The sequence below is a fragment of the Triticum urartu genome, chromosome 1A (genome assembly GCF_056163025.1).
Source record: "Triticum urartu cultivar PI428250 chromosome 1A, HENAU_Tu73, whole genome shotgun sequence".
NCBI lineage: Eukaryota > Viridiplantae > Streptophyta > Magnoliopsida > Poales > Poaceae > Triticum > Triticum urartu.
Genome location: NC_141873.1, coordinates 518,485,383 through 518,513,197, shown reverse-complemented (window position 1 = coordinate 518,513,197; position 27,815 = coordinate 518,485,383). Strand labels below are relative to the sequence as shown.

At 51.3% G+C, this 27,815-nt stretch overlaps 1 protein-coding gene across 1 annotated transcript; it reads left to right on the top strand.

Moving 5' to 3' along the window:
- Window positions 1–17,869: 17,869 nt before the first annotated feature.
- On the top strand, window positions 17,870–20,145 carry LOC147992143 (uncharacterized). The gene is made up of 2 exons (XM_087538943.1): window positions 17,870–18,766; window positions 20,104–20,145. Exons 1-2 carry the CDS (start codon window positions 17,870–17,872, stop codon window positions 20,143–20,145), a joined length of 939 nt encoding a protein of 312 aa, XP_087395069.1.
- Window positions 20,146–27,815: the final 7,670 nt, after the last annotated feature.

The following is a 27,815-nucleotide window of genomic DNA, read 5'->3' as shown; positions in this document are numbered from 1 at the left end:
TCATAATCAAGTGATTCCAAAAGCCCATCAGCATGGATTTTCTTCATGCGCTTTACACCAATATGACCTAAACGGCAGTGCCACAAATAAGTTGCACTATCATTATTAACTTTGCATCTTTTGGCTTCAATATTATAAAATGTGTATCACCACGATCGAGATCCAACAAACCATTTTCATTGGGTGTATGACCATAGAAGGTTTTATTCATGTAAACAGAACAACAATTATTCTCTAACTTACATGGATAACCGTATTGCAATAAACATGATCCAATCATATTCATGCTCAACGCAAACACTAAATAACATTTATTTTAGGTTTAACACTAATCCCGAAAGTATAGGGAGTGTGCGATGATGATCATATCAATCTTGGAACCATTTCCAATACACATCGTCACTTCATCCTCAACTAGTCTATGTTCATTCTGCAACTCCCGTTTCGAGTTACTATTCTTAGCAATTGAACTAGTATCAAATACTGAGGGGTTGCTATAAACACTAGTAAAGTACACATCAATAACATGTATATCAAATATACATATGTTCACTTTGTCATCCTTCTTATTCGCCAATTACTTGGGGTAGTTCTGCTTCCAGTGACCAGTCCCTTTGCAGTAGAAGCACTCAGTCTTAGGCTTAGGTACAAACTTGGGCTTCTTCAATTGAGTAGCAACTTGCTTGCCGTTCTTCTTGAAGTTCCCCTTCTTCCCTTTGCCCTTTTCTTGAAACTAGTGGTCTTGTCAACCATCAACACTTGATGCTTTTGTTGACTTCTACCTTCGTCGATTTCATCATCATGAAAAGCTCCGGAATCGTTTTCGTCATCCCTTGCATACTATAGTTCATCACGAAGTTCTACTAACTTGGTGATGGTGACTAGAGAATTCTATCGATCACTATATCTGGAAGATTAACTCCCACTTGATTCAAGCGATTGTAGTACCCAGACAATCTGAGCACATGCTCACTGCTTGAGCTATTCTCCTCCATCTTTTAGCTAAAGAACTTGTTGGAGACTTCATATCTCTCAACTCAGGTATTTGCTTGAAATATTAACTTCAACTCCTGGAACATCTCATATGGTCCATGACGTTCAAAACGTCTTCGAAATCCCGATTCTAAGTTGTTAAGCATGGTGCACTAAACTATCAAGTAGTCATCATATTGAGCTAGCCAAACGTTCATAACATCTGCATCTGCTCCTGCAATAGGTCTGTCACCTAGCGGTGCATCAAAGACATAATTCTTCTGTGCAGCAATGAGGATAACCCTCAGATCACGGATCCAATCCGCATCATTGCTACTAACATTTTCAACATAATTTTTCTCTAGGAACACAATAAACTGGGAGCAACATCGCGAGCTATTGATCTACAACATAGATATGCTAATACTACCAGGACTAAGTTCATGATAAATTAAAGTTCAACTAATCATATTACTTAAGAACTCCCACTTAGATAGACATCCCTCTAATCTTCTAAGTGATCACGTGATCCATATCAACTAAACCATGTCCGATCATCACGTGACATGGAGTAGTTTCAATGGTGAACATCACTATGTTGATCATATCTACTATATGATTCACGCTCGACCTTTCGGTCTCCGTGTTCCGAGGCCATATCTGTTATATGCTAGGCTCGTCAAGTTTAACCTGAGTATTCCGCGTGTGCAACTGTTTTGCACCCGTTGTATTTGAACGTAGAGCCTATCACACCCGATCATCACGTGGTGTCTCAGCACGAATAACTTTCGCAATGGTGCATACTCAGGGAGAACACTTATACCTTGATAATTTAGTGAGAGATTATCTTATAAAGCTACCGCCGAACTAAGCAAAATAAGATGTATAAAAGATAAACATCACATGCAATCATAATATGTGACATGATATGGCCATCATCATCTTGTGCCTTTGATCTCCATCTCCAAAGCATCGTCATGATCTCCATTGTCACCGGCGCGACACCTTGATCACCATCGTAGCATCGTTGTCGTCTCGCCAATCTTATGCTTCCACGACTATCGCTACCGCTTAGTGATAAAGTAAAGCATTACAGCGCAATTGCATTGCATACAATAAAGCGACAACCATATGGCGCCTGCCAGTTGCCAATAACTCGGTTACAAAACATGATCATCTCATACAATAAAATTTAGCATCATGTCTTGACCATATCACATCACAACATGCCCTGCAAAAACAAGTTAGACGTCCTCTACTTTGTTGTTGCAAGTTTTACGTGGCTGCTACGGGCTTAGCAAGAACCGTTCTTACCTATGCATCAAAACCACAACGATAGTTCGTCAAGTTGGTGCTGTTTTAACCTTCGCAAGGACCGGGCGTAGCCACACTTGGTTCAACTAAAGTTGGAGAAACTGACACCCGCCAGCCACCTGTGTGCAAAGCACGTCGGTAGAACCAGTCTCGCGTAAGCGTACGCGTAATGTTGGTCCGGGCCGCTTCATCCAACAATACCGCCGAACCAAAGTATGACATGCTGGTAAGCAGTATGACTTATATCGCCCACAACTCACTTGTGTTCTACTCGTGCACAACATCAACGCATAAAACCTGGCTCGGATGCCACTATTGGGGAACGCAGTAATTTCAAAAAATTTCCTACGCACATGCAAGATCATGGTGATGCATAGCAACGAGAGGGGAGAGTGTTGTCCACGTACCCTCGTAGACCGAAAGTGGAAGCGTTAGCACAACGCGGTTGATGTAGTCGTACGTCTTCACGACCCGACCGATCAAGCACCGAAACTACGACACCTCCGAGTTCTAGCACACGTTCAGCTCGATGACGATCCCCGGACTCCGATCCAGCAAAGTGTCGGGGAAGAGTTCCATCAGTAAGACGGCATGGTGACGATCTTGATGCACTACCGTCGCAGGGCTTCGCCTAAGCACCGCTACAATATTATCGAGGACTATGGTGGAAGGGGGCACCGCACACGGCTAAGAATATGATCACGTGGATCAACTTGTGTGTATAGGGGTGCCCCCTGCCCCCGTATATAAAGGAGCAAGGAGGAGGGGCGGCCGGCCAGGAGGAGGCGCGCCAGGGAGGAGTCCTACTCCTACCGGGAGTAGGACTCCCTCCTTTCCTTGTCCAACTAGGAGAGGGGGAAGGAAGGGAGAGAGGAGAGAAAGGAAAGGGGGGGGGTGCCGCCCCTCCCTCCTTGTCCAATTCGCACTAGAGGGGGAGGGGGCACGCAGCCTGCCCTGGCCGCCCCTCCTCTGCTCCACTTTGGGCCCATGAGGCCCATTAACCCCCCCGAGGGGGGGGGGTTCCGGTAACCCCCGGTACTCTTTTTTATATCCGGTAACTCCCGGAACCATTCTTGTGTCCGAATATAGTCGTCCAATATATCAATCTTTATGTCTCGACTATTTCGAGACTCCTCGTCATGTCCCCGATCTCATCCGGGACTCCGAACTCCTTCAGTACATCAAAACTCATAAACTCATAATATAACTGTCATCGAAACCTTAAGCGTGCGGACCCTACGGGTTCGAGAACAACGCAGACATGACCGAGACACGTCTCCGGTCAATAACCAATAGCGGAACCTGGATGCTCATATTGGCTCCCACATATTCTACGAAGATCTTTATTGGTCAAACCGCATAACAACATACGTTGTTCCCTTTGTCATCGGTATGTTACTTGCCCAAGATTCGATCATCAGTATCTCAATACCTAGTTCAATCTCGTTACCGGCAAGTCTCTTTACTCGTTCCGTAATACATCATCTCGCAACTAACTCATTAGTTGCAATGCTTGCAAGGCTTTAGGTGATGTGCATTACTGAGAGGGCCCAGAGATACCTCTCCGACAATCGGAGTGACAAATCCTAATCTCGAAATACGCCAACCCAACAAGTACCTTCGGAGACACCTGTAGAGCACCTTTATAATCACCCAGTTACGTTGTGACGTTTGGTAGCACACAAAGTGTTCCTCCGGTAAACGGGAGTTGCGTAATGTCATAGTCATAGGAACATGTATAAGTTATGAACAAAGCAATAGCAACATACTCAAGATGTCTGGGTACTGCAGTCACTTGATTCAACTGGCAGTTAATCTTCCGGATGATAGCGTCATTGACAGAATTCTTCAATCACTGCCACCAAGCTACAAGAGCTTCGTGATGAACTATAATATGCAAGGGATGGATAAGACAATTCCCGAGCTCTTCGCAATGCTAAAGGCCACGGAGGTAGAAATCAAGAAGGAGCATCAAGTGTTGATGGTCAATAAGACCACCCGTTTGAAGAAAAAGGGCAAAGGGAAGAAGAAGTGGAACTTCAAGAAGAACATCCAACAAGTTGCTGCTCAAGAGAAGAAACCCAAGTCTGGACCTAAGCCTGAGACTGAGTGCTTCTACTGCAAGCAGACTGGTCACTGGAAGCGGAACTGCCCCAAGTATTTGGCGGATAAGAAGGATGGAAAGGTGAACAAAGGTATATGTGATATACATGTTGTTGGCGGGAACGACACCTATGGGATCACAAGAATCCCTACTACGGTTGCGGGGCGCGGGGTCGTGAGAAGAGCGGATCAAACAGATAGCACATGGTTCGTTTATCCAGGTTCAGGCCACGAGGATGCGTAAAACCCTACTCCTGCTTTGGTGGATTGTATATGTGTGTTCTTGAGCTAGCTATGGGGCGTGAGGAGCTCCAAAAAGCCGAATCCTCCTCCTGGTCGCCTCGGGCCTCCTTTTATAGGAAAGGGGTTGCCACAGTGGCACACAGGAGGTGGAAAGGGAACAGTGATGCGAGGTTATCCCTCGCATTACATGACAAGGCGCATTTAATGCGTCTTGCCCAGGTGTCCTTGCTTTATCGGGGATGGGGGAGAGACTTGTCTCGTCCGTCGCCGCTCCCTCTCGGGTCGACACGCGCCCTGGCCAGCGGCGCCTGTGGTGCCATGTAGGCAGGCAGGCAGCTGAGGTGGCGCAGTGGTGGGTCTCCACAAAGATCCGCATGCCGCCACGCAGGTGCCTGCCTAGCTAGTTGGGTTGGCAGCTGCATGCGAACGGTGGTGGAGGTTTGACTAGCGTGGGCCTAATGGTGGCCCTACGGGTGTTCTTGGCAAGGGCCTTGCCGGGGTCCCGGCAAGGGTATTGCCGTGGCGCCTGCTGTCATCCCCGGCAAGGCTCTTGCCGGGGGCCTTGTGGTCCTCCTTGGCTGGGATCCCGCCAAGGATCATCATCTTCTAAAGGGTGTATCTGATCTTGAATGTCTTCACAAAGATCTGCATGCCACCACGGGGATGTCTCCCGAATCCTTGCCCCATGGGGGCAGTGGACTCAAGGGTGACTCACTCCGTAGGTGGGGGGCGAGCTGCCACGGCAAGGGTCTTGCCGGGTTTGCTAAAACCGCCTCCCGGCAAGGATCTTGCCGGGGGGGGGGTCCGCTTCGTCCCCTTTGCTCTTTGTGGTCTTGGTCTTGGCGTTGTTCTGCTTCTCCTGAGCTTCGGCCTTACCTTGGCTCACCTCCCTTGCCTTGCTCAGTGTGGTGGTGCCCGTGGCTCAGACTGCCCGTGTACAGTTATAGGGGTACAAAAAGTGTACCCCTCTTTTTGTACACCGACAGGAGCCCTCGGGCCTGGGCCACACGTAAGTGCAATCGCGTCGTTGGGCTAGGCCCAAAAACGGTGCGCGGGCAGGCGGGGTGGTTTTTATCGCGGTAAGATTCTTCGCGCGCTGTGCTTCCCATGACTCCCGCGCGTGGCGCGGCGTGGGGAGGCACGTGTGACGTGGGCGACATGCGTGGGGTTGGTTCCCGCAGGCATGCGTCACGTCGTAGTAAATGTGAAAGGAGGCGGCCCGTTGTTTTCCCCCATAAGAAAGGAATAACCGCGGGCGCGCTGCTCACTTTCTCCTCTTTCCTCGTGCCTTTTCCAATCTCAGAGCCGCCGTTTCCTCTCTTCCTTCCTTCCTAAGCTTCCACTGTCGCCCGCCGTCGTTGCTTCGCCATCCCCCTTCCTCAGCCCTATGAACTTCTTGGTCGCCATGGCTCCCAAATTCACCAAGGGCAAGGGGGTGGCTAAGGGCGCCGGGACGGTGGAGCCGCCGGAGAGCGCGCTGTCGGGGGACCGGACGAAGTCCGCCTTCTTCTTCCCCTCGACGGTTGATGTTCAAGAGCTCCGGGCCTCCTTTAGGCCCCTATGGGGAGTGAAGACGGGGGGAGAGAATTCCGGACACCCAGCGACGCACATCATTCCTACTGCTTGCGCTGATCCTGCCTCAAATCGGTACCCCTTCTTCGTTGATTACTTTTCTTGCGGGTTATGCCCTCCTTTCTCCGATTTCTTCTACGACGTTATGCGCACCTTCGGCTTTCGCCTCTTGGATTTTACTCCGAATGCGGTGGCGTGCATGGCTTTCTTCATGCACCTTTGCGAAGGCTTTGCCGGGGTGCAGCCCAACACGGTGCTCTTCCGCCATTACTTCTTCCCTAGAATCCAGCCGGGAGGAGCCGTCTCCGGTTTCGTCACCTAGATCCCAAGATCCAAGGGGGCGTACCCGGACGGTGCCGTGAAGGAGAGGTGGGAGGAATGGCATGGCCGGTGGTGCTGGATTGAAGATGAAAACCCGCCGGAATTCTGCAAGGTCCGCCGAGTGCCGCCGGTCCGTGGTAGCGATTGGAGCGATGTCGACGCCGCCGATGGGAGGCTCACCGTTGCCACCACCAGGATTCTCTGGCTCACCCAGGCTGGACTCACCCTTGAGATGATCGGGGCGGACTTCATTCGCCGCCGGATCGTCCCGTTGCACAACAAGGGGAGGCCAGCTTGGCTCTTTACGAACCCGGCTGACATTATGCGACTCCGCCCCGGCCTCGATCACAACTTCACAGTGCTGGCGCATGCCCACTTCTGCCAGCGGCTTTTCCAGCTTGATGTGGGTCGCGATGGCGAGGTCGAGCGGACCGGCAAGGCCACGGGGGCTGCCGCAAAGGTTGGCAAGGCCCTCAAGGGGCCATTTTTCAAGCTGCCAGCGGGGGTGGTCCCGTTGTGCAACAATTCGCGTCGATCCGAGATCATTGCCATGATGCCGGACTGTAATGCGCACGGCCCTGTCCCAAGCTGGGAGGAGCCGAAGGACAAGGATGTGTAGCAATTCTTCGACACCCTGATCGAGGTGTACGTCAATGCTGACGCTGAGTGGTGGGTTATCATGGACACCACCCAGGCAGAGCTGGACTACATCGCCACTAGGGCGAGGGAGGCACAACTTGCCATGAAGGCCGGCAGCGCCGGGGGCGTGGAGGACAAGGCCGCAATGGCGGCGGAGGAAGAGGAGCTCACCTGGTGGGCGGCGGCCTCCGGGGAGGTCAACAGCGCCGACGCTGGATCTCCGCTCATCAAAGACGTGGCCGACGAGTTGTCGGGGGAGGAAGAGGACGTGGCGGCGGGCTCGACGCCAACCAGGGGAAGAGGGCGAGTCCCGCGGCGGGCTCGACGCCAACCAGGGGAAGAGGGCGAGTCCCGCGGCGGGCTGGCTCCAGTGAGCCGATCCGGCCTGGCAGGCTGCGCGGCCTCAATTGACCCTGGAGGGGGTCTGGGCGCCACACGAGGGCCACGGCAGCCAAGAGGCTGATGAAGGCCGCTGAGAAGAAGAAGACAACAGCCCCTTCCTCATCCGGGCGCGCACAAACCCTGCCGCCTCCTTCGCCTCCTCTGGCAGGCGTCGACTCGGATGATGCTGTGGAGCTCCCTTTTGATCTCGGGCCTCTCAGCCCGGAGAGGAAAAGGAAACTGGTGGAAGAGGAGGAGACGGATGACGAGTAAGTTCTCCGTTCCTTACTGTCATTTCCATTTCCTCGAATTGGGTCACTTGTCTTGATCCATTTTTGCTTCCGTAGGGAGGCAGAGACGTTGGCCCAGAGGGTGAAGAGGGCGAGGACCTCGGCGAGCAGCCAGCCCCCGGCTGGGGCTTCAAAGACACCACTGGTGGTGCTGAGCAGCCCGGACAGCAGCCCCCGGCGCAGCCCCCAGCGTAAGTTCGCCACCCTCTTCTTACTCGACATGTGGTAGGCGCTCGATGCTATGATGCTGACCTTGCCGGGTTTGCAGGAGGGGAGCGGCAGCAGGAGGAGCCATAGAGGGCTACTCCTAACACACCACCCTCATCGACTACGCCGCCGCGGGGGGCGTCCCCGGCAAGGGCATCAGGCACGGAGCCCACACCCATGGAGGAAGAGGGGAACTTGGGCGCTGGTGGCTCTGCCACGGCGCCAAATGCTGGCGGAGAGGGGACTTCTGCTTCATAGCCTGGCACTGCTGAGTCGCCTGTCCTTCGTCTCAGTTTTTCCCTTATTCTTTTCTTGGCTTCCATGCTCCCATTACTACCCAGACCCTCCTTTAACAGGTATGGAGGACGTGGATACCGTTGCTGGGAACATTGCTGAGGAGGCCGCCAAGGACGCTGCCGAGGTCGCCGCTGATGAGGCCGCCAAGGATGCTGCCGAGGACACCGCGGCGGGGGCCGCCAAGGCGACCGGGGAGGCTTCTGCCGAGGGCGCCAATGGTGGGCCTGCCGGGGAAGCCAGCAAGGCCACCGCCGAGGAAGAGGCGGTTGATGATCAGCCTCCCTCCTCCTCAACCTCGGGCCCTGGCAGGTATCTGAAGGTGGGCGACGATCTTTTCGTCCACCTCCCAGGGGTGTCAAGTTCCCGGGCGCCCGCCGAAGGGGAAGTCTTTGACGGCGAGGTGCTTGCCGCCACCGGGCTTGAGGTTGTCGGTGAGCCGGGCGTTGGATGTGACGGTTCTCCGGAAGAGCAGCTTTTCCGCGCTATGGGGGCCAACTTCCGAAAACTCCAGGCGCTCTACCGTGTTCGTCTGGACAAGGTTAAGTCCAGGATGGCAACAGTGGACCAGGCGGAGGTGGATTTCAAGGCACGCGTTGCTGAGACGCAGACCTGGTTCCACCAGACTCGCGAGGAGCAGAGGGTCCTTTAGGAGGAATTGGCCAAGCGCAATGTCGAGCTCACCATGAAGATGGCTGACATCGAGAAGGCCCAGGAACAGGCGGCGAACTTGGCTGCCGCGGCCGAGGCCGTCCGGAACCAGCATCAAGCCGCACTGGATTCCCAGGAAGAGGACCTCACCGCACGTGAGGCGAAGCTTGCCGCAGCGCTCCGTGGCAAGGATGAGGAGCTCGAGGCCCTTCTCGCGCGGCGGACTTGTGAGCTGGAGCAGAGGCACAAGGAGGCACTCGATGCCCAGGCTCTGGCCCATGCCGGCAAGGTAAGGGAGTTGGAGGTGGCGCAGGACGAGCTGAAGGAGCAGGCCTCAAGCTGTCCAACGAGAAGAGCACGCTCAATAGCGCCTTGGTGGAGGCGCAAGGAGCGGCCATCAGCAGGGCTGGGGAGCTCTCCGAAGCGCAAAACTCCGTCAAAGACCTCAAGTTGAAGCTGGAGGATCTCGAGAAGATGCTGTTGGAGAGTAGGGCTCGGGAGGAGACCTTGACCAGGAGCTTGGAGGAGGAGAAGCAGCTGCGGGCGAACGAGGCCGCCTCCCACCAGGATTATGTGGCGGGCGAGAACAGATGGATCAGCCGTCTGGAGGAGGTCGCCGGTAGGGTCACCTCACAGTTGGCCACCATGGGGATGCCAAACGTGAGGTATGCCCCTGAGCGCAGCGGGACCATCAACACCAAGTTGACCCTGTTCTTCGAGGGCGTCCTCGGAGCCTCGGCTTATCTTCACTCCAACAGGACGGCCACGCTGGCCGAGGAGGCCCAGCGACTTTGCCGGAGGGTCGTGACCAAGGTCCTCACCAAGATGGCGTACTGGAATCCCGATCTTGACTTCGCGGCCGCGATGAAGAGCTAGCCGGATGGTGCTGACCTCACGGTGCTCAAGGAGCGCATCAAGCCCATAACCGACTGCATCGACGAAATCAAGAGGGTTGAAGGCCAGCGCTGGGATTAGGCATCCCGTTCTTCTTCGCCGCTGCGGGTTCCCGACCAAGACAAATTTTATCTTTAGTTAGAACCGTAGCTATGATGTGATGTAATATAACTTTGAAGTACTCTTAATTTTCATGCATGTTATTTCCCCGTTCAATTCCTCTTTGTATGCGTGCCCTACGTCGATCGGGAAGGCTTGCCGGCGTGGAAGCCCCTAGCGGCGTTTTGGGGACGGATCCCCATGGCCGGCCGGGTACGCGTGCTGCCGGACGAGCCACCTTTCCATTCTGAACGCTGCCGCTCGAACTGTCAAGCTTGACTCGAGTCAGAATCGGGGGCGTTGCTGATCGCGGAAGGCTACTCTGCCATTCTCGACGCAGCCGCTTGAGCTGTTGAGCGGACTCGAAACAGGGCAAGGGCGTTGCCGATCGTGGTAGAGCCCCCTGGCGTGCAGGTTTCTCATACAAAGAAAATATCTCCGGGGGGGGGGGGATAACCTCAAATAAGAAGGGTAGCACAAATAAGGGTTCAGTGCAACTTAGCTTCTGTTTGCAATCGCTCGAGTGTCGATCTTCTGGCCTCCTTTCTTCTTCAAGGGTCACGAAGATGAAGGAGTGCCAGGCTAACTGCTAGAGCCGATTCTCACAACTGCGCCCCCTACCTGGCGCGCCAAAGATGTCAGCGGGAACGACACCTATGGGATCACAAGAATCCCTACTACGGTTGCGGGGCGCGGGGTCGTGAGAAGAGCGGATCAAAAAAATAGCACACGGTTCGTTTATCCAGGTTCGGGCCACGAGGATGCGTAAAACCCTACTCCTGCTTTGGTGGATTGTATATGTGTGTTCTTGAGCTAGCTATGGGGCGTGAGGAGCTCCAAAAAGCCGAATCCTCCTCCTGGTCGCCTCGGGCCTCCTTTTATAGGAAAGGGGTTGCCACAGTGGCACACAGGAGGTGGAAAGGGAACAGTGATGCGAGGTTATCCCTCGCATTACATGACAAGGCGCATTTAATGTGTCTTGCCCAGGTGTCCTTGCTTTATCGGGGACGGGGGAGAGACCCGTCTCGTCCGTCGCTGCTCCCTCTCGTGTCGACACGCGCCCTGGCCAGCGGCGCCCGCGGTGCCATGTAGGCAGGCAGGCAGCTGAGGTGGCGCAGTGGTGGGTCTCCACGAAGATCCGCATGCCGCCATGTAGGTGCCTGCCCAGCTGGTTGGGTTGGCAGCTGCATGCGAACGACAGTGGAGGTTTGACTGGCGTGGGCCTGATGGTGGCCCTACGGGTGTTCTTGGCAAGGGCCTTGCCGGGGTCCCAGCAAGGGTCTTGCCATGGCGCCTGCTATCATCCCCGGCAAGGCTCTTGCCGGGGGCCTTGTGGTCCTCCTTGGCTGGGATCCCGCCAAGGATCATCATCTTCTAAAGGGTGTATCTGATCTTGAATGTCTTCACAAAGATCTGCATGCCACCACGGGGATGTCTCCCGAATCCTTGCCCCATGGGGGCAGTGGACTCAAGGGTGACTCACTTCGTAGGTGGGGGGCGAGCTACCACGGCAAGGGTCTTGCCGGGTTTGCTAAAACCGCCTCCCGGCAAGGATCTTGCCAGGGGGGGTCCGCTTCGTCCCCTTTGCTCTTTGTGGTCTTGGTCTTGGCGTCGTTCTGCTTCTCCTGAGCATCGGCCTTACCTTGGTTCACCTCCCTTGCCTTGCTCAGTGTGGTGGTGCCCGTGGCTCAGACTGCCCGTGTACAGTTATAGGGGTACAAAAAGTGTACCCCTCTTTTTGTACACCGACACATGTTATTGATGTGTACCTTAGTAATGCTTGCAGTAGCACCTGGGTATTTGATACTGGTTCTGTTGCTAATATTTGCAACTCGAAACATGGGCTACGGATTAAGCGAAGATTGGCTAAGGACGAGGTGACGATGAGCGTGGGAAATGGTTCCAAAGTCGATGTGATCGCAGTCGGCATGCTACCTCTACATCTACCTTCGGGATTAGTATTAGACCTAAATAATTGTTATTTGGTTCCAGGGTTGAGCATGAACATTATATCTGGATCTTGTTTGATGCGAGACGGTTATCCATTTAAATCAGAGAATAATGGTTGTTCTATTTATATGAGTAATATCTTTTATGGTCATGCACCCTGGAAGAGTGGTCTATTTTTGTTGAATCTCGACAGTAGTGATACACATATTCATAATATTGAGGCCAAAATATGCAGAGTTGATAATGGTAGTGCAACTTATTTGTGGCACTATCGTTTAGGTCATATCGGTGTAAAGCGCATGAAGAAACTCCATACTGATGGACTTTTGGAACCACTTGATTATGAATCACTTGGTACTTGCGAACCGTGCCTCATGGGCAAGATGACTAAAGCACCATTCTCCGGTACTATGGAGAGAGCAACAGATTTGTTGGAGATCATACATACAGATGTATGTGGTCCGATGAATGTTGAGGCTCGTGGCGGATATCGTTATTTTCTCACCTTCACAGATGATCTAAGCAGATATGGGTATATCTACTTAATGAAACATAAGTCTGAAATGTTTGAAAAGTTCAAAGAATTTCAGAGTGAAGTTGAAAATCACCGTAACAAGAAAATAAAGTTTCTATGATGTGATCGTGGAGGAGAATATTTGAGTTATGAGTTTGGTCTTCAGTTGAAACAATGCGGAATAGTTTCGCAACTCACGCCACCTGGAACACCACAGCGTAATGGTGTGTCCGAACGTCGTAATCGTACTTTACTAGATATGGTGCGATCTATGATGTCTCTTACTAATTTACCGCTTTCGTTTTGGGGTTATGCTTTAGAGATGACCGCATTCACGTTAAATAGGGCACCATCGAAATCCATTGAGATGACGCCTTATGAACTATGGTTTGGCAAGAAACCAAAGTTGTCGTTTCTGAAAGTTTGGGGCTGCGATGCTTATGTGAAAAAGCTTCAACCTGATAAGCTCGAACCCAATTCGGAGAAATGTGTCTTCATAGGATACCCAAAGGAGACTGTTGGGTACACCTTCTATCACAGATCCGAAGGCAAGACTTTTGTTGCTAAATTCAGAGTTTTTCTAGAGAAGGAGTTTCTCTCGAAAGAAGTGAGTGGGAGAAAAGTAGAACTTGATGAGGTAACTGTACCTGCTCCCTTATTGGAAAGTAGTTCATCAGAGAAACCGCTTTCTGCGACACCTACACCAATTAGTGAGGAAGTTAATGATGATGATCATGAAACTTCAGATCAAGTTGTTGCTGAACCTCGTAGGTCAACCAGAGTAAGATCCGCACCAGAGTGGTACGGTAATCCTATTTTGGAAGTTATGTTACTAGACCATGATGAACCTACGAACTATGAAGAAGCGATGGTGAGCCCAGATTCTGTGAAATGGCTTGAGGCCATGAAATCTGAGATGGGATCCATGTATGAGAACAAAGTGTGGACTTTGGTTGACTTGCCCGATGATTGGCAAGCAATTGAGAATAAATGGATCTTCAAGAAGAAGACTGACGCTGACGGTAATGTTACTGTCTATAAAGATCGACTTGTTGCGAAAGGTTTTCGACAAGTTCAAGGGATTGACTACGATGAGACCTTCTCACCCGTAGCGATGCTTAAGTCTGTCCGAATCATGTTAGCAATTGCTGCATTTTATGATTACGAAATTTGGCAAATGGATGTCAAAACTGCATTCCTTAATGGATATCTGGAAGAAGAGTTGTATATGATGCAACCGGAAGGTTTTGTCGATCCAAAGGGAGCTAACAAAGTGTGCAAGCTCCAGCGATCCATTTATGGACTGGTGCAAGCCTCTCGGAGTTGGAATAAATGCTTTGATAGTGTGATCAAAGCATTTGGTTTTGTACAGACTTTTGAAGAAGCCTGTATTTACAAGAAAGTGAGTGGGAGCTCTGTAGCTTTTCTAATATTATATGTGGATGACATATTGTTGATTGGAAATGATATAGAATTTCTGGATAGCATAAAGGGATACTTGAATAAGAGTTTTTCAATGAAAGACCTCGGTGAAGCTGCTTATATATTGGGCATCAAGATCTATAGAGATAGATCAAGACGCTTAATTGGACTTTCACAAAGCACATACCTTGACAAAGTTTTGAAGAAGTTCAAAATGGATCAAGCAAACAAAGGGTTCTTGCCTGTGTTACAAGGTGTGAAGTTGAGTAAGACTCAATGCCCAACCACTCCAGAAGATAGAGAGAAAATGAAAGATGTTCCCTATGCTTCAGCCATAGGCTCTATCATGTATGCAATGCTGTGTACCAGACCTGATGTGTGCCTTGCTATAAGTCTAGCAAGGAGGTACCAAAGTAATCCAGGAGTGGATCACTGGACAGCGGTCAAGAACATCCTGAAATACCTGAAAAGGACTAAGGATATGTTTCTCGTTTATTGAGGTGACAAAGAGCTCATCATAAATTGTTACGTTGATGCAAGCTTTGGCACTGATCCGGACGATTCTAAATCACAAACCGGATACGTGTTTACATTGAATGGTGGAGCTGTCAGTTGGTGCAGTTCTAAACAAAGCGTCATGGCGGGATCTATGTGTGAAGCAAAGTACATAGCTGCTTCAGAAGCAGCAAATGAAGGAGTCTGGATGAAGGAGTTCATATCCGATCTAGGTGTCTTACCTAGTGCATCGGGTCCAATGAAAATCTTTTGTGAAAATACTGGTCCAATTGCCTTGGCGAAGGAATCCAGATTTCACAAGAGAACCAAGCACATCAAGAGACGCTTCAATTCCATCCGGGATTTAGTCCAGGTGGGAGACATAGAAATTTGCAAGATACATACGGATCTAAATGTTGCAGACCCATTGACTAAGCCTCTTCCACGAGCAAAACATGATCAGCACCAAGGCTCCATGGGTGTTAGAATCATTACTGTGTAATCTAGATTATTGACTCTAGTGCAAGTGGGAGACCGAAGGAAATATGCCCTAGAGGCAATAATAAAGTTATTATTTATTTCCTTATATCATGATAAAAGTTTATTATTCATGCTAGAATTGTATTAACCGGAAACATAATACATGTGTGAATACATAGACAAATAGTATGTCACTAGTTTGCCTCTACTTGACTAGCTCGTTGATCAAATATGGTTAAGTTTCCTAGCCATTGACATGGGTTGTCATTTGATTAACGGTATCACATCATTAGGAGAATGATGTGATTGACTTGACCCATTCCGTTAGCTTAGCACCCGATCATTTAGTATGTTGCTATTGCTTTCTTTATGACTTATACATGTTCCTATGACTATGAGATTATGCAACTCCGGTTTACCGGAGGAACACTTTGTGTGCTACCAAATGTCACAACGTAACTGGGTGATTAGAAAGGTGCTCTACAGTTGTCTCCGAAGGTACTTGTTGGGTTGGCATATTTTGAGATTAGGATTTGTCACTCCGATTGTCGGAGAGGTATCTCTGGGCCCTCTCGGTAATGCACATCACTTAAGCCTTGCAAGCATTGCAACTAATGAGTTAGTTGCAGAATGATGTATTACGGAACGAGTAAAGAGACTTGCCGGTAATGAGATTGAACTAGGTATTGAGATACCGATGATCGAATCCCGGGCAAGTAACATACCGATGACAAAGGGAACAACGTATGTAGTTATGCGGTCTGGCCGAGAAAGATCTTCATAGAATATGTGGGAGCCAATATGAGCATCTAGGTTTCGCTATTGGTTATTGACCGGAGACGTGTCTCGGTCATGTCAACATAGTTCTCGAACCCGTAGGGTCCGCACGCTTAACGTTTCGATGATAGTTATATTATGAGTTTATATGTTTTGATGTACCGAAGGTTGTTCAGAGTCTCGGATGTGATCACGAACATGACGAGGAGTCTCGAAATGGTTAATACATGAAGATTAATATATTGGAAGCCTATGTTTGGATATCGGAAGTGTTCCGGGAGAAATCGGGATTTTACCAGAGTACCGGGAGGTTACCGAAACCCCCCAGGAGGTTAATGGGCCTTAGTGGGCCTTTACGGAGAAGAGGAGAGGTGGCCAGGGCTGTGCCGTGCGCGCCTCCCCCTAGTCCGAATAGGATAAGGAGAGGGGGGCGGCGCCGCCCTTCCTTCCTCTGTCCCTCCTCTTTCCCCCTCCCAAGTCCTAATCCAACTAGGAAAGGGGGTAGGGGGAGTCCTACTCCCAGTGGGAGTAGGACTCCTCCAGGCGTGCCCTCTCTCATGGCCGGCTGCACCCCCCTTGCTCCTTTATATACGGGGCAGGGGGCACCCTAGAGACACAACAATTGATCAAATGATCTTTTAGCCGTGTGCGGTGCCCCCCTCCACCATAGCCCACCTCGATAATACTATAGCGGTGCTTAGGCGAAGCCCCACGTCGGTAGAACATCATCATCGTCCCCACGCCGTCGTGCTGACAAAACTCTCCCTCAACACTCGACTGGATCGGAGTTCGAGGGACGTCATCGGGCTGAACGTGTGCTGAACTCGGAGGTGCCGTGCGTTCGGTACTTGATCGGTTGGATCGTGAAGACGTACGACTACATCAACCGCGTTGTGCTAACGCTTCTGCTTTCGGTCTACGAGGGTACGTGGACAACACTCTCCCCTCTCGTTGCTATGCATCACCATGATCTTGCGTGTGTAGGATTTTTTTTGAAATTAATACGTTACCCAACAGTTGCATCCGAGCCAGGTTTTATGCGTAGATGTCATATGCACGAGTAGAACACAAGTGAGTTGTGGGTGATATAAGTCATACTGCTTACCAGCATTTCATACTTTGGTTCGGCGGTTTTGTTGGATGAAGCGGCCCGGACCGACATTACACGTATGCTTACGCGAGAATGGTTCTACCGACGTGCTTTGCACACAGGTGGCTGGCGGGTGTCAGTTTCTCCAACTTTAGTTGAACCGAGTGTGGCTACGCCCGGTCCTTGCGAAGGTTAAAACAACACTAACTTGACAAACTATCGTTGTGGTTTTGATGTGTAGGTAAGAACGGTTCTTGCTAAGCCCGTAGCATCCACGTAAAATTTGCAACAACAAAGTAGAGGACGTCTAACTTGTTTTTGTAGGGCATGTTGTGATGTGATATGGTCAAGACATGATGCTAAATTTTATTGTACGAGATGATCATGTTTTGTAACTGAGTTATTGGCAACTGGCAGGAGCCATATGGTTGTCGCTTTATTGTATGCAATGCAATCGCCCTGTAATGCTTTACTTTATCACTAAGCGGTAGCGATAGTCATAGAAGCATAAGATTGGCGAGACGACAATGATGCTACGATGGAGATCAAGGTGTCGCACCGGTGACGATGGTGATCATGACGGTGCTTCGGAGATGGAGATCACAAGCACAAGATGATGATGGCCATATCATATTACTTATATTGATTGCATGTGATGTTTATCTTTTATGCATCTTATCTTGCTTTGATTGACGGTAGCATTATAAGATGATCCCTCACTAAATTATCAAACTATAAGTGTTCTCCCTGATTATGCACCGTTGTGAAAGTTCTTCGTGCTGAGACACCACGTGATGATCAGGTGTGATAGGCTCTACGTTCAAATACAACGGGTGCAAAATAGTTGCACACGCGGAATACTCAGGTTAAACTTGACGAGCCTAGCATATAACAGATATGGCCTCGGAACACGAAGACCGAAAGGTCGAGCGTGAATCATATAGTAGATATGATCAACATAGTGATGTTCACCGTTGAAACTACTCCATCTCACGTGATGATCGAGCATGGTTTAGTTGATATGGATCACGTGATCACTTAGAGGATTAGAGGGATGTCTATCTAAGTGGGAGTGCTTAAGTAATATGATTAATTGAACTTAAATTGATCATGAACTTAGTACCTGATAGTATCTTGCTTGTCCATGTTGATTGTAGATAGATGGCCCGTGCTATTGTTCCGTTGAACTTTAATGCGTTCCTTGAGAAAGCAAAGTTGAAAGATGATGGTAGCAATTACACGGCCTGGGTCCGTAACTTGAGGATTATCCTCATTGCTGCACAGAAAAGTTACGTCGTGGAAGCACCACTAGGTGTACCACCTGCACCAGCAACTACAGACATTGTGAATGCATGGCAGTCACGTGTTGGTGACTACTCGATAGTTCAGTGTGCCATGCTTTATGGCTTAGAACCGGGACTACAACAACGTTTTGAATGCCATGGAGCATATGAGATGTTCCAGGAGTTGAAGTTGATATTTCAAAAGAATGGCCGGATTGAGAGATATGAAGTCTCCAATAAGTTCTATAGCTACAAGATGGAGGAGAATAGTTCTGTCAGTGAGCATATACTCAAGATGTCTGGGTACTGCAATCACTTGATTCAACTGACAGTTAATCTTCCGGATGATAGCGTCATTGACAGAATTCTTCAATCACTGCCACCAAGCTACAAGAGCTTCGTGATGAACTATAATATGAAAGGGATGGATAAGACAATTCCCGAGCTCTTCGCAATGCTAAAGGCTGCGGAGGTAGAAATCAAGAAGGAGCATCAAGTGTTGATGGTCAATAAGACCACCCGTTTGAAGAAAAAGGGCAAAGGGAAGAAGAAGTGGAACTTCAAGAAGAACATCAAGCAAGTTGCTGCTCAAGAGAAGAAACCCAAGTCTAGACCTAAGCCTGAGACTGAGTGCTTCTACTGCAAGCAGACTGGTCACTGGAAGAGGAACTGCCCCAAGTATTTGGCGGATAAGAAGGATGGAAAGGTGAACAAAGGTATATGTGATATACATGTTATTGATGTGTACCTTACTAATGCTCGCAGTAGCACCTGGGTATTTGATACTGGTTCTGTTGGTAATATTTGCAACTCGAAACATGGGCTACGGATTAAGCAAAGATTGGCTAAGGACGAGGTGACGATGAGCGTGGAAAATGGTTCCAAAGTTGATGTGATCACAGTCGGCACACTACCTCTACATCTACCTGCGGGATTAGTATTAGACCTAAATAATTGTTATTTGGTGCCAGTGTTGAGCATGAACATTATATCTGGATCTTGTTTGATGTGAGACGGCTATCCATTTAAATCAAAGAATAATGGCTGTTCTATTTATATGAGTAATATCTTTTATGGTCATGCACCCTTGAAGAGTGGTCTATTTTTGTTGAATCTCGATAGTAGTGATACACATATTCATAATATTGAGGCCAAAAGATGCAGAGTTGATAATGGTAGTGCAACTTATTTGTGGCACTGTCGTTTAGGTCATATCGGTGTAAAGCGCATGAAGAAACTCCATACTGATGGACTTTTGGAACCACTTGATTATGAATCACTTGGTACTTGCGAACCGTGCCTCATGGGCAAGATGACTAAAATGCCATTCTTCGGTACTATGGAGAGAGCAACAGATTTGTTGGAGATCATACATACAGATGTATGTGGTCCGATGAATGTTGTGGCTCGTGGCGGATATCATTATTTTCTCACCATCACATATGATTTAAGCAGATATGGGTATATCTACTTAATGAAACACAAGTCTGAAACGTTTGAAAAGTTCAAAGAATTTCATAGTGAAGTTTAAAATCAGCGTAACAAGAAAATAAAGTTTCTACGATCTGATCGTGGAGGATAATATTTGAGTTATGAGTTTGGTCTTCATTTGAAACAATGCGGAATAGTTTCGCAACTCACGCCACCTGGAACACCACAGCGTAATGGTGTGTCCGAACGTCGTAATCGTACTTTACTAGATATGGTGCGATCTATGATGTCTCTTACTGATTTACCGCTATCGTTTTGGGGTTATGCTTTAGAGACAGCCGCATTCACGTTAAATAGGGCACCATCGAAATCCATTGAGATGATGCCTTATGAACTATGGTTTGGCAAGAAACCAAAGTTGTCGTTTCTGAAAGTTTGGGGCTGCGATGCTTATGTGAAAAAGCTTCAACCTGATAAGCTTGAATCCAAATCGGAGAAATGTGTCTTCATAGGATACCCAAAGGAGACTGTTGGGTACACCTTCTATCACAGATCCGAAGGCAAGACTTTTGTTACTAAATTCATAGTTTTTCTAGAGAAGGAGTTTCTCTCGAAAGAAGTGAGTGGGAGGAAAGTAGAACTTGATGAGGTAACTGTACCTGCTCCCTTATTGGAAAGTAGTTCATCAGAGAAACCGCTTTCTGCGACACCTACACCAATTAGTGAGGAAGATAATGATGATGATCATGAAACTTCAATTCAAGTTGTTGCTGAACCTCGTAGGTCAACCAGAGTAAGATCCGCACCAGAGTGGTACGGTAATCCTGTTTTGGAAGTTATGTTACTAGACCATGATGAACCTACGAACTATGAAGAAGCGATGGTGAGCCCAGATTCTACGAAATGGCTTGAGGCCATGAAATCTGAGATGGGATCCATGTATGAGAACAAAGTGTGGACTTTGGTTGACTTGCCCGATGATCGGCAAGCAATTGAGAATAAATGGATCTTCAAGAAGAAGACTGACGCTGACGGTAATGTTACTGTCTATAAAGCTCGACTTGTTGCGAAAGGTTTTCGACAGGTTTAAGGGATTGTCAACGATGAGACCTTCTCACCCGTAGCGATGCTTAAGTCTGTCCGAATCATGTTAGCAATTGCCGCATTTTATGATTACGAAATTTGGCAAATGGATGTCAAAACTGCATTCCTTAATGGATATCTGGAAGAAGAGTTGTATATGATGCAACCGGAAGGTTTTGTCGATCCAAAGGGAGCTAACAAAGTGTGCAAGCTCCAGCGATCCATTTATGGACTGGTGCAAGCCTCTCGGAGTTGGAATAAATGCTTTGATAGTGTGATGAAAGCATTTGGTTTTGTACAGACTTTTGAAGAAGCCTGTATTTACAAGAAAGTGAGTGGGAGCTCTATAGCTTTTCTAATATTATATGTGGATGACATATTGTTGATTGGAAATGATATATAATTTCTGGATAGCATAAAGGGATACTTGAATAAGAGTTTTTCAATGAAAGACCTCGGTGAAGCTGCTTATATATTGGGCATCAAGATCTATAGAGATAGATCAAGACACTTAATTGGACTTTCACAAAGCACATACCTTGACAAAGTTTTGAAGAAGTTCAAAATGGATCAAGCAAACAAAGGGTTCTTGCCTGTGTTACAAGGTGTGAAGTTGAGTAAGACTCAATGCCCGACCACTCCAGAAGATAGAGAGAAAATGAAAGATGTTCCCTATGCTTCAGCCACAGGCTCTATCATGTATGCAATGTTGTGTACCAGACCTGATGTGTGCCTTGCTAGAAGTCTAGCAGGGAGGTACCAAAGTAATCCAGGAGTGGATCACTGGACAGCGGTCAAGAACATCCTGAAATACCTAAAAAGGACTAAGGATATGTTTCTCGTTTATTGAGGTGACAAAGAGCTCATCGTAAATGATTACGTTGATGCAAGATTTGACACTGATCCGGACGATTCTAAATCGCAAACCAGATACGTGTTTACATTGAACGGTGGAGCTTTCTGTTGGTGCAGTTCTAAACAAAGCGTCGTGGCGTGTCGGTGTACAAAAAGAGGGGTACACTTTTTGTTCCCCTATAACTGTGCACGGGCAGTCTGAACCACGGTCACCACCACACTAAGCAAGGCAAGGGAGGTGAGCCATGGTAAGGCCGAAGCTTAGGAGAAGCAGAACGGCGCCAAGACCAAGACCACAAAGAGCAAAGGGGACGAAGCGGACCCCCCGGCAAGATCCTTGCCGGGAGGCGGTTTTAGCAAACCCGGCAAGACCCTTGCCGTGGCAGCTCGCCCCACACCTACGGAGTGAATCACCCTTGAGTCCACTGCCCCCATGGGGCAAGGATTCGGGAGACATCCTCGTGGTGGCATGCAGATCTTTGTGAAGACATTCAAGATCAGATACACCCTTTAGAAGATGATGATCCTTGGTGGGATCCCAGCCAAGGAGGACCACAAGGCCCCCGGCAAGAGCCTTGCCGGGGATGACAGCAGGCGCCACGGCAAGAGCCTTGCTGAGGCCCCGGCAAGGCCCTTGCCAAGAACACCCATAGGGCCACCATCAGGCCCACGCCAGTCAAACCTCCACCACCGTTCACATGCAGCTGCCGACCCAACCAGCTGGGCAGGCACCTGCATGGCGGCATGCGGATCTTCGTGGAGACCCACCACTGCGCCACCTCAGCTGCCTGCCTGCCTACATGGCACTGCGGGCACCGCTGGCCGGGGCGCGTGTCGACACGAGAGGGAGCGGCGACGGACGAGACAGGGCTCTCCCCCGTCCCCAATAAAGCAAGGACACCTGAGCAAGACGCATTAAATGCGCCTTGTCATGTAATGCGAGGGATAACCTCACATCACTGTTCCCTTTCCACCTCCTGTGTGCCACTGTGGCAACCCCTTTCCTATAAAAGGAGGCCCGAGGAGACCAGGAGGAGGATTCGGCTTTTTGGAGCTTCTCACGCCCATAGCTAGCTCAAGAACACAGATATACAATCCACCAAAGGAGGAGTAGGGTTTTACGCATCCTCGCGGCCCGAACCTGGATAAACGAACCGTGTGCTACCTGTTTGATCCGCTCTTCTCACGACCCCGTGCCCCGCAACCATAGTAGGAATTCTTGTGATCCCATAGGTGTCGTTCCCACCGACATCTTTTAGTGGTCAAAACCAAGGACAGGGCAAGCCTCATACCGGATTTGCAAGAAACATTTGCAAACCTGCACAAGATCAATCTCAAGCTGAACCCTGAGAAGTGCGTCTTTGGCGTCCCGTCTGGCAAGCTTCTCGGGTTCTTTGTGTCACAGCGTGGGATAGAGGCCAATCCGGACAAGATCAAAGCTATAGAGTAGATTGATGCACCCAAGTGAATCAAGGATGTGCGTCGGCTTGCTGGTTGCGTCGCCGCCATGGGCAGATTCATTTCCATGTCTGCCGAGCGCGCCCTTCCCTTTTTCAAGATCCTGAAAAAGGCGGGCCCGATGGAGTGGACGCCAGAAGCCGAAGCAACATTGCAAGATTTGAAGAAGTACCTCTCCTCCGCGCCAATACTAGTTGTGCCTAGGCCACAAGAGCCGTTGCTGCTATACCTGGCGGCAACGAACCAGCTGGTCAGCGCCGCACTAGTGGCCCAGAGAGAGTTTAACGACGAGGTAATGGCAGCGACAGAGCCCGACACCACCAATGCAGAGATGACACAACCAGTCGAAGTGCCGCCGAAGAAGAAAATGATGCAGCACCCGGTCTACTTTGTTAGTTCCCTCCTGCAGGGAGCTAGATCAAGGTACTCCGGCGTGCAGAAACTGCTCTTCGGCCTTCTTATGGCCTCGAGGAAGCTGCGTCACTACTTCCAGGCACACGAGATCACTGTCATCACTCGCCTCCCTTTGCAACGGATATTGCACAATCCAGATGCAATGGGAAGAATTGTGGAATGGGCACTAGAGCTGTCCAGCTTTGGCCTCAAGTTTGAAATTACTTCGACGATTCAGAGCCGAGTCCTGGCGGAGTTCATTGCAGAGTGGACCGCAACGCCTGACGAAGAAGCCCAAGAGACTACTCTCCCCGGCAAGGAGGCAAGTTGCAGTTGGATCATGTACTTTGATGGAGCTTTCTCCTTACACGGCGCCGGGGCTGGCGTACTGCTTGTCGCGCCCACCGGAGAGCACCTCAAGTACGTGATCTAGATGCACTTCCCCAGGGAGGTGTCAACAAACAATACGGCAAAGTACGAAGGGCTGCTTGCCGGTCTTAGGATCGCGGCGGACCTCGGAATCAAGAAGCTCATCGTCAGGGGCGACTCGCAGCTCGTCGTCAAGCAAGTCAACAAGGACTACCAGAGCCCATTGATGAAGGCCTACGTCAATGAAGTGAGAAAGCTGGAAGAGCGTTTCGACGGTATACAGGCTGATTATGTTCCCCGAGCGGAGAACGATATCTCCGATTACCTGTCAAAACGCGCTGCCCTCAAGCTACCTGTGGAACCAGGTACCTTTGTGCTCCAGCTAACTCAGCCATCCGTTGATCCATCAACAGAGCAGAACAAGAGGAGGAAATCAGGACCCGACAAGTACTTTCCCGCCGAGCTCCCCGGAGCTGCCGGCAAGGATGTTGCCGGGGACACTAAGCCCGCCACGGGATGGCTAGCTCCGGCGGAGCGTCAAGCTCTTGCCGTCAAGACAGCCGCTCCTACAGCGGAGGAAATGCCTTTAGTCCTCACCGTCGAGCCCCAGGCTCCAGCGTGGGCACAACATACCGTCCGATTCCTCCAAACAGGGGAACTTCCTGAAGAGCAGGAAGAAGCAGAAAAAGTAGCCCGTTGCTCTACCATGTACTAGTTCGTCGATGACGTCCTGTACAGAAAGACGCTGAACGGTGTGAAATTGAAGTGTATCCCTCGGGAGGAAGGACTGGAGCTGTTGGCGGAGATACACGGAGGCATATGTGGATCCCACATCGGGTCAAGGGCCGTTGCCGGCAAGGCATTTCGGCAAGGCTTCTTCTGGCCCACCGCCCTCCAGGATGCGACGACACTAGTCACCAGGTGTGAAGCGTGTCAGTTCCATTCAAAGAAGCTTCATCAGCCAGCTCAAGCCCTTCAAACCATTCCTCTCTCCTAGCCCCTCTCGGTCTGGGGGCTCGACATACTGGGCCCTTTCCCCCACGCTGTCGGGGGCTTTGAGTACTTGTACGTTGCAATCGACAAGTTCACAAAGTGGCCGGAGGTGGAGGCAGTGAGGAAGGTCACATCTCAGTCAGCCGTCAAGTTCTTCAAGGGACTAGTGTGCCGTTTTGGTGTACCCAACAGGGTCATCACCGACAACGGCACACAGTTCACAAGCCGCACCTTCATGCAATATATCCAAGACCTCGGCAACAAAGTCTGTTTCGCTTCGGTTGCTCACCCACGAAGCAATGGTCAAGCTGAGAGGGCAAACGCTGAAGTACTGTGAGGCCTAAGGACCAAGACCTTTGACAGGCTGCACAAGAGTGGAAGGCGCTGGATTGATGAGTTGCCAACGGTTCTTTGGTCGATCAGGACGACGCCAAATCGAGCCACCGGCCAGACACCCTTTGCCCTAGTATACAGGGCAGAAGCAGTTCTCCCCACTGAACTCGTATACGGGTCACCTCGAGTGCTCGCTTATGATGAGCTTGAGCAAGAGCAACTGCGGCAAGATGACGTAATGCTCCTTGAGGAAGATCATCTTCGGGCGGCTGTGATAGCAGCACGCTACCAGCAAGCCTTGCGCCGCTACCATAGCCGCAAGGTTCATGCCCGAAGCCTTGAGGAAGGCGACCTTGTCCTTCGGCGCATTCAATCGGCCAAGAATTCCAACAAGTTGACGCCAAAGTGGGAAGGCCCTTATCGGGTAATACGAGTCACCAGGCCCGGCGTAGTCCGCCTAGAGACCGAAGATGCCGTTCCGGTGAGTAACTCCTGGAACATTGAGCATCTTCGCAAGTTTTACCCGTGAGGCGCGGCTTGCCGGGCCCCCCGGAAGCCACCTTGTCGGGTGGTACGTGCGACATATGCCAACGGGTGGCTTATCTTTGTGGGAACCAGTAAGACGTCGCCGGTGCCTGGAAGCGGGATGAGGCGAAGACATGCACGCCGGCGGATCTTACCCAGCTTCGGGGCTCTCCGAGGAGATAACACCCCTACTGCTGCTCTGCGGGGTCTCCGCATGCTCACTAGATGAATCGAGTAGCTACACAACGCTCCTTGAGCTGTTTTTTGGGGGGGGGAGGAGGAAGAGAGGGCACGGCTAGCCTGCTTCCTCTCCTTGTATGGTGTCTAGAACTAGCAGGGGGTCGAACCCTTTGCATGGGTGCCCCGGGGGGTTTATATAGGCCTACCCCCGGGGGTACAATGGTAATCCGGCTGGGCGCGGGGCCCAGCCGTCTGTGACTGCACTCGCCGGCTTCTGCGCCGACTGCTGGGGCCCGCCGGCTGGTGGGTCCCGCCGGCTGCCAACTCCTTGGTCACTATGGCTTCATCTTGCTGACGTGAGCTTCATCGTGGTAAGCGCGGCTACAGTACCGCCGCCTGCCGGGCGATCGCTGTAGCCTTACCGCGTCTTGTCTCCTTAATGGGGCGTCTTCTTCGAGGGAGGCGGCAAGCCGGCCGCGGGGAGCCGGCTCCATCTCAGGCCGGCTGGTTGGAAGCGTGGCCGCCTTCGGCCGTCTCTCTACTTTAAGGGACCCACCGCCTGTGGGCCACGCTAGCGGCTCGTCGTGGGTGACGCCAGGGTCAACATGGCAACAGTGCTGCGCCGGACGGGTCATGCCTACCTCGTACGGCGCACTGTGCCAGGCGTGCTCCGGGATTCGGGGGTGGCAGGCTCTTCTGTAGCCATGCCCCATCGCACCGCCGTTAGGTGGGTGCAAACTTTGTGGGTACGGTCTTGACTACTTTATGGGGAGCCGGCTTGAAGGAGTCGGCTTTCTCATAGCCGGCTTCTTGGAGTCGGCCCTCTCATGAAGGTTGGAGTTGGACCGCCTTCCCAAAGCCGGCCTGGATCGCAGCCGGCGGGGGGAAGGTGGCCCCATGTCTTGGATTCTTGAGAGCCGGGCGGGCTCACAACTTTTGCAGAAGCGCCAGGGGAAGCCGGCTAGGCTACCCATGGCTATTTACTCCGACAGTAGTCCCCGAAGCTGATCGAGCTCCGAGGTGAACAAGGGGATGAGAAGCTTGGTCAGCTTCCTATCCCGAAGAGCCGGCTCCGCGGGCGTAAGCCGACTCCAGATAACCCTGCGTAGGCGGGAGGAGAGGGGGCCTGCGTGCCGACCACGAGCCCTCTCGCGGCCACGTGGCGGCAGGATCCCGCGAGCGCACGCGCGCGATGGGACGCCGCCGCAGGCCCGGGCCCGCCACTCGCGAGCCTCGGTCCGGGCGCGGATCTCCCGTGGCCCACAGGGCCGCTCGCCTTCTCAAGGCAGTTTTCGCCTCGCCATTAAGGGTCGGTAATCGCGGGGCATGGGAAGTGGGCACGATCGACCCCCACGCTTCCCCACGCCACGCCTCCTTGGCTCCGCCACGTGAGCCTATAAGTAGGGGGAGGAGGGGGAGCGACAGAGGCTCGCGCGCTCCCTCCCACTCCGTCCCTCCTTAACTCTCGTCTCCTTACTCTCGCTGCCGCCGCAGCCTCCTCCTCGACGCCGTCGCGTCTCCACGCCACCTCGTCGCCATGGCATTGTCAAGCTCTTGGGACGGCTCCAACGTCCATGAAGATCACGTGGAGTTCCTTCGCCAGACCCGGCGCCTGCCCGGCGCCAACCGCGTTTAGGTCCATCTGGCGCCCGGGAGGGAGATCTCGCCGGCGCCGGAGGAGGGCGAGCGGGTCGTCTTCCGCTCGCACTGCCTGCGTGGCTTCGTCCTCCCGGCGAGCGGGTTTCTTCGTTCCTTCCTCGACTTCTACAACCTCCAGCCGCATCACCTCACGCCCAATGCGGTGATGCTGCTGTCGGCCTTCGTCTCCCTCTGCGAAGGCTTCTTGGGGATGCTCCCCACGCTGGAGCTCTGGGGATAATTCTTCCAGAGCAAGCTCGGCACGGTCGTCGCCGGCGTGCCCGCCCCCTGCGGAGCCTTCATCGCCATGAGGAGGGCGAGCGAGAACAATCCGTTCCCGCCCATCCCCGTGATCCAGTCGGTGAAGGTCTGGCAGAGATGTAGCCGGCCCGCCGGCTGGGAGGCAGCCCTCGTGGAGCTTCCGATCCCGGTCGTTGTCTCCGGCCGGGAACGCCGCCATCTTCCGGCTTCGGGTGCTCATTCAGTCGGAAGGCCTGCGTGGGGCCGACTTGGTGGCCGCCTTCGTGGAGCGCCGGATCCTTCCTCTCCAGAGCCGGCCCCACATG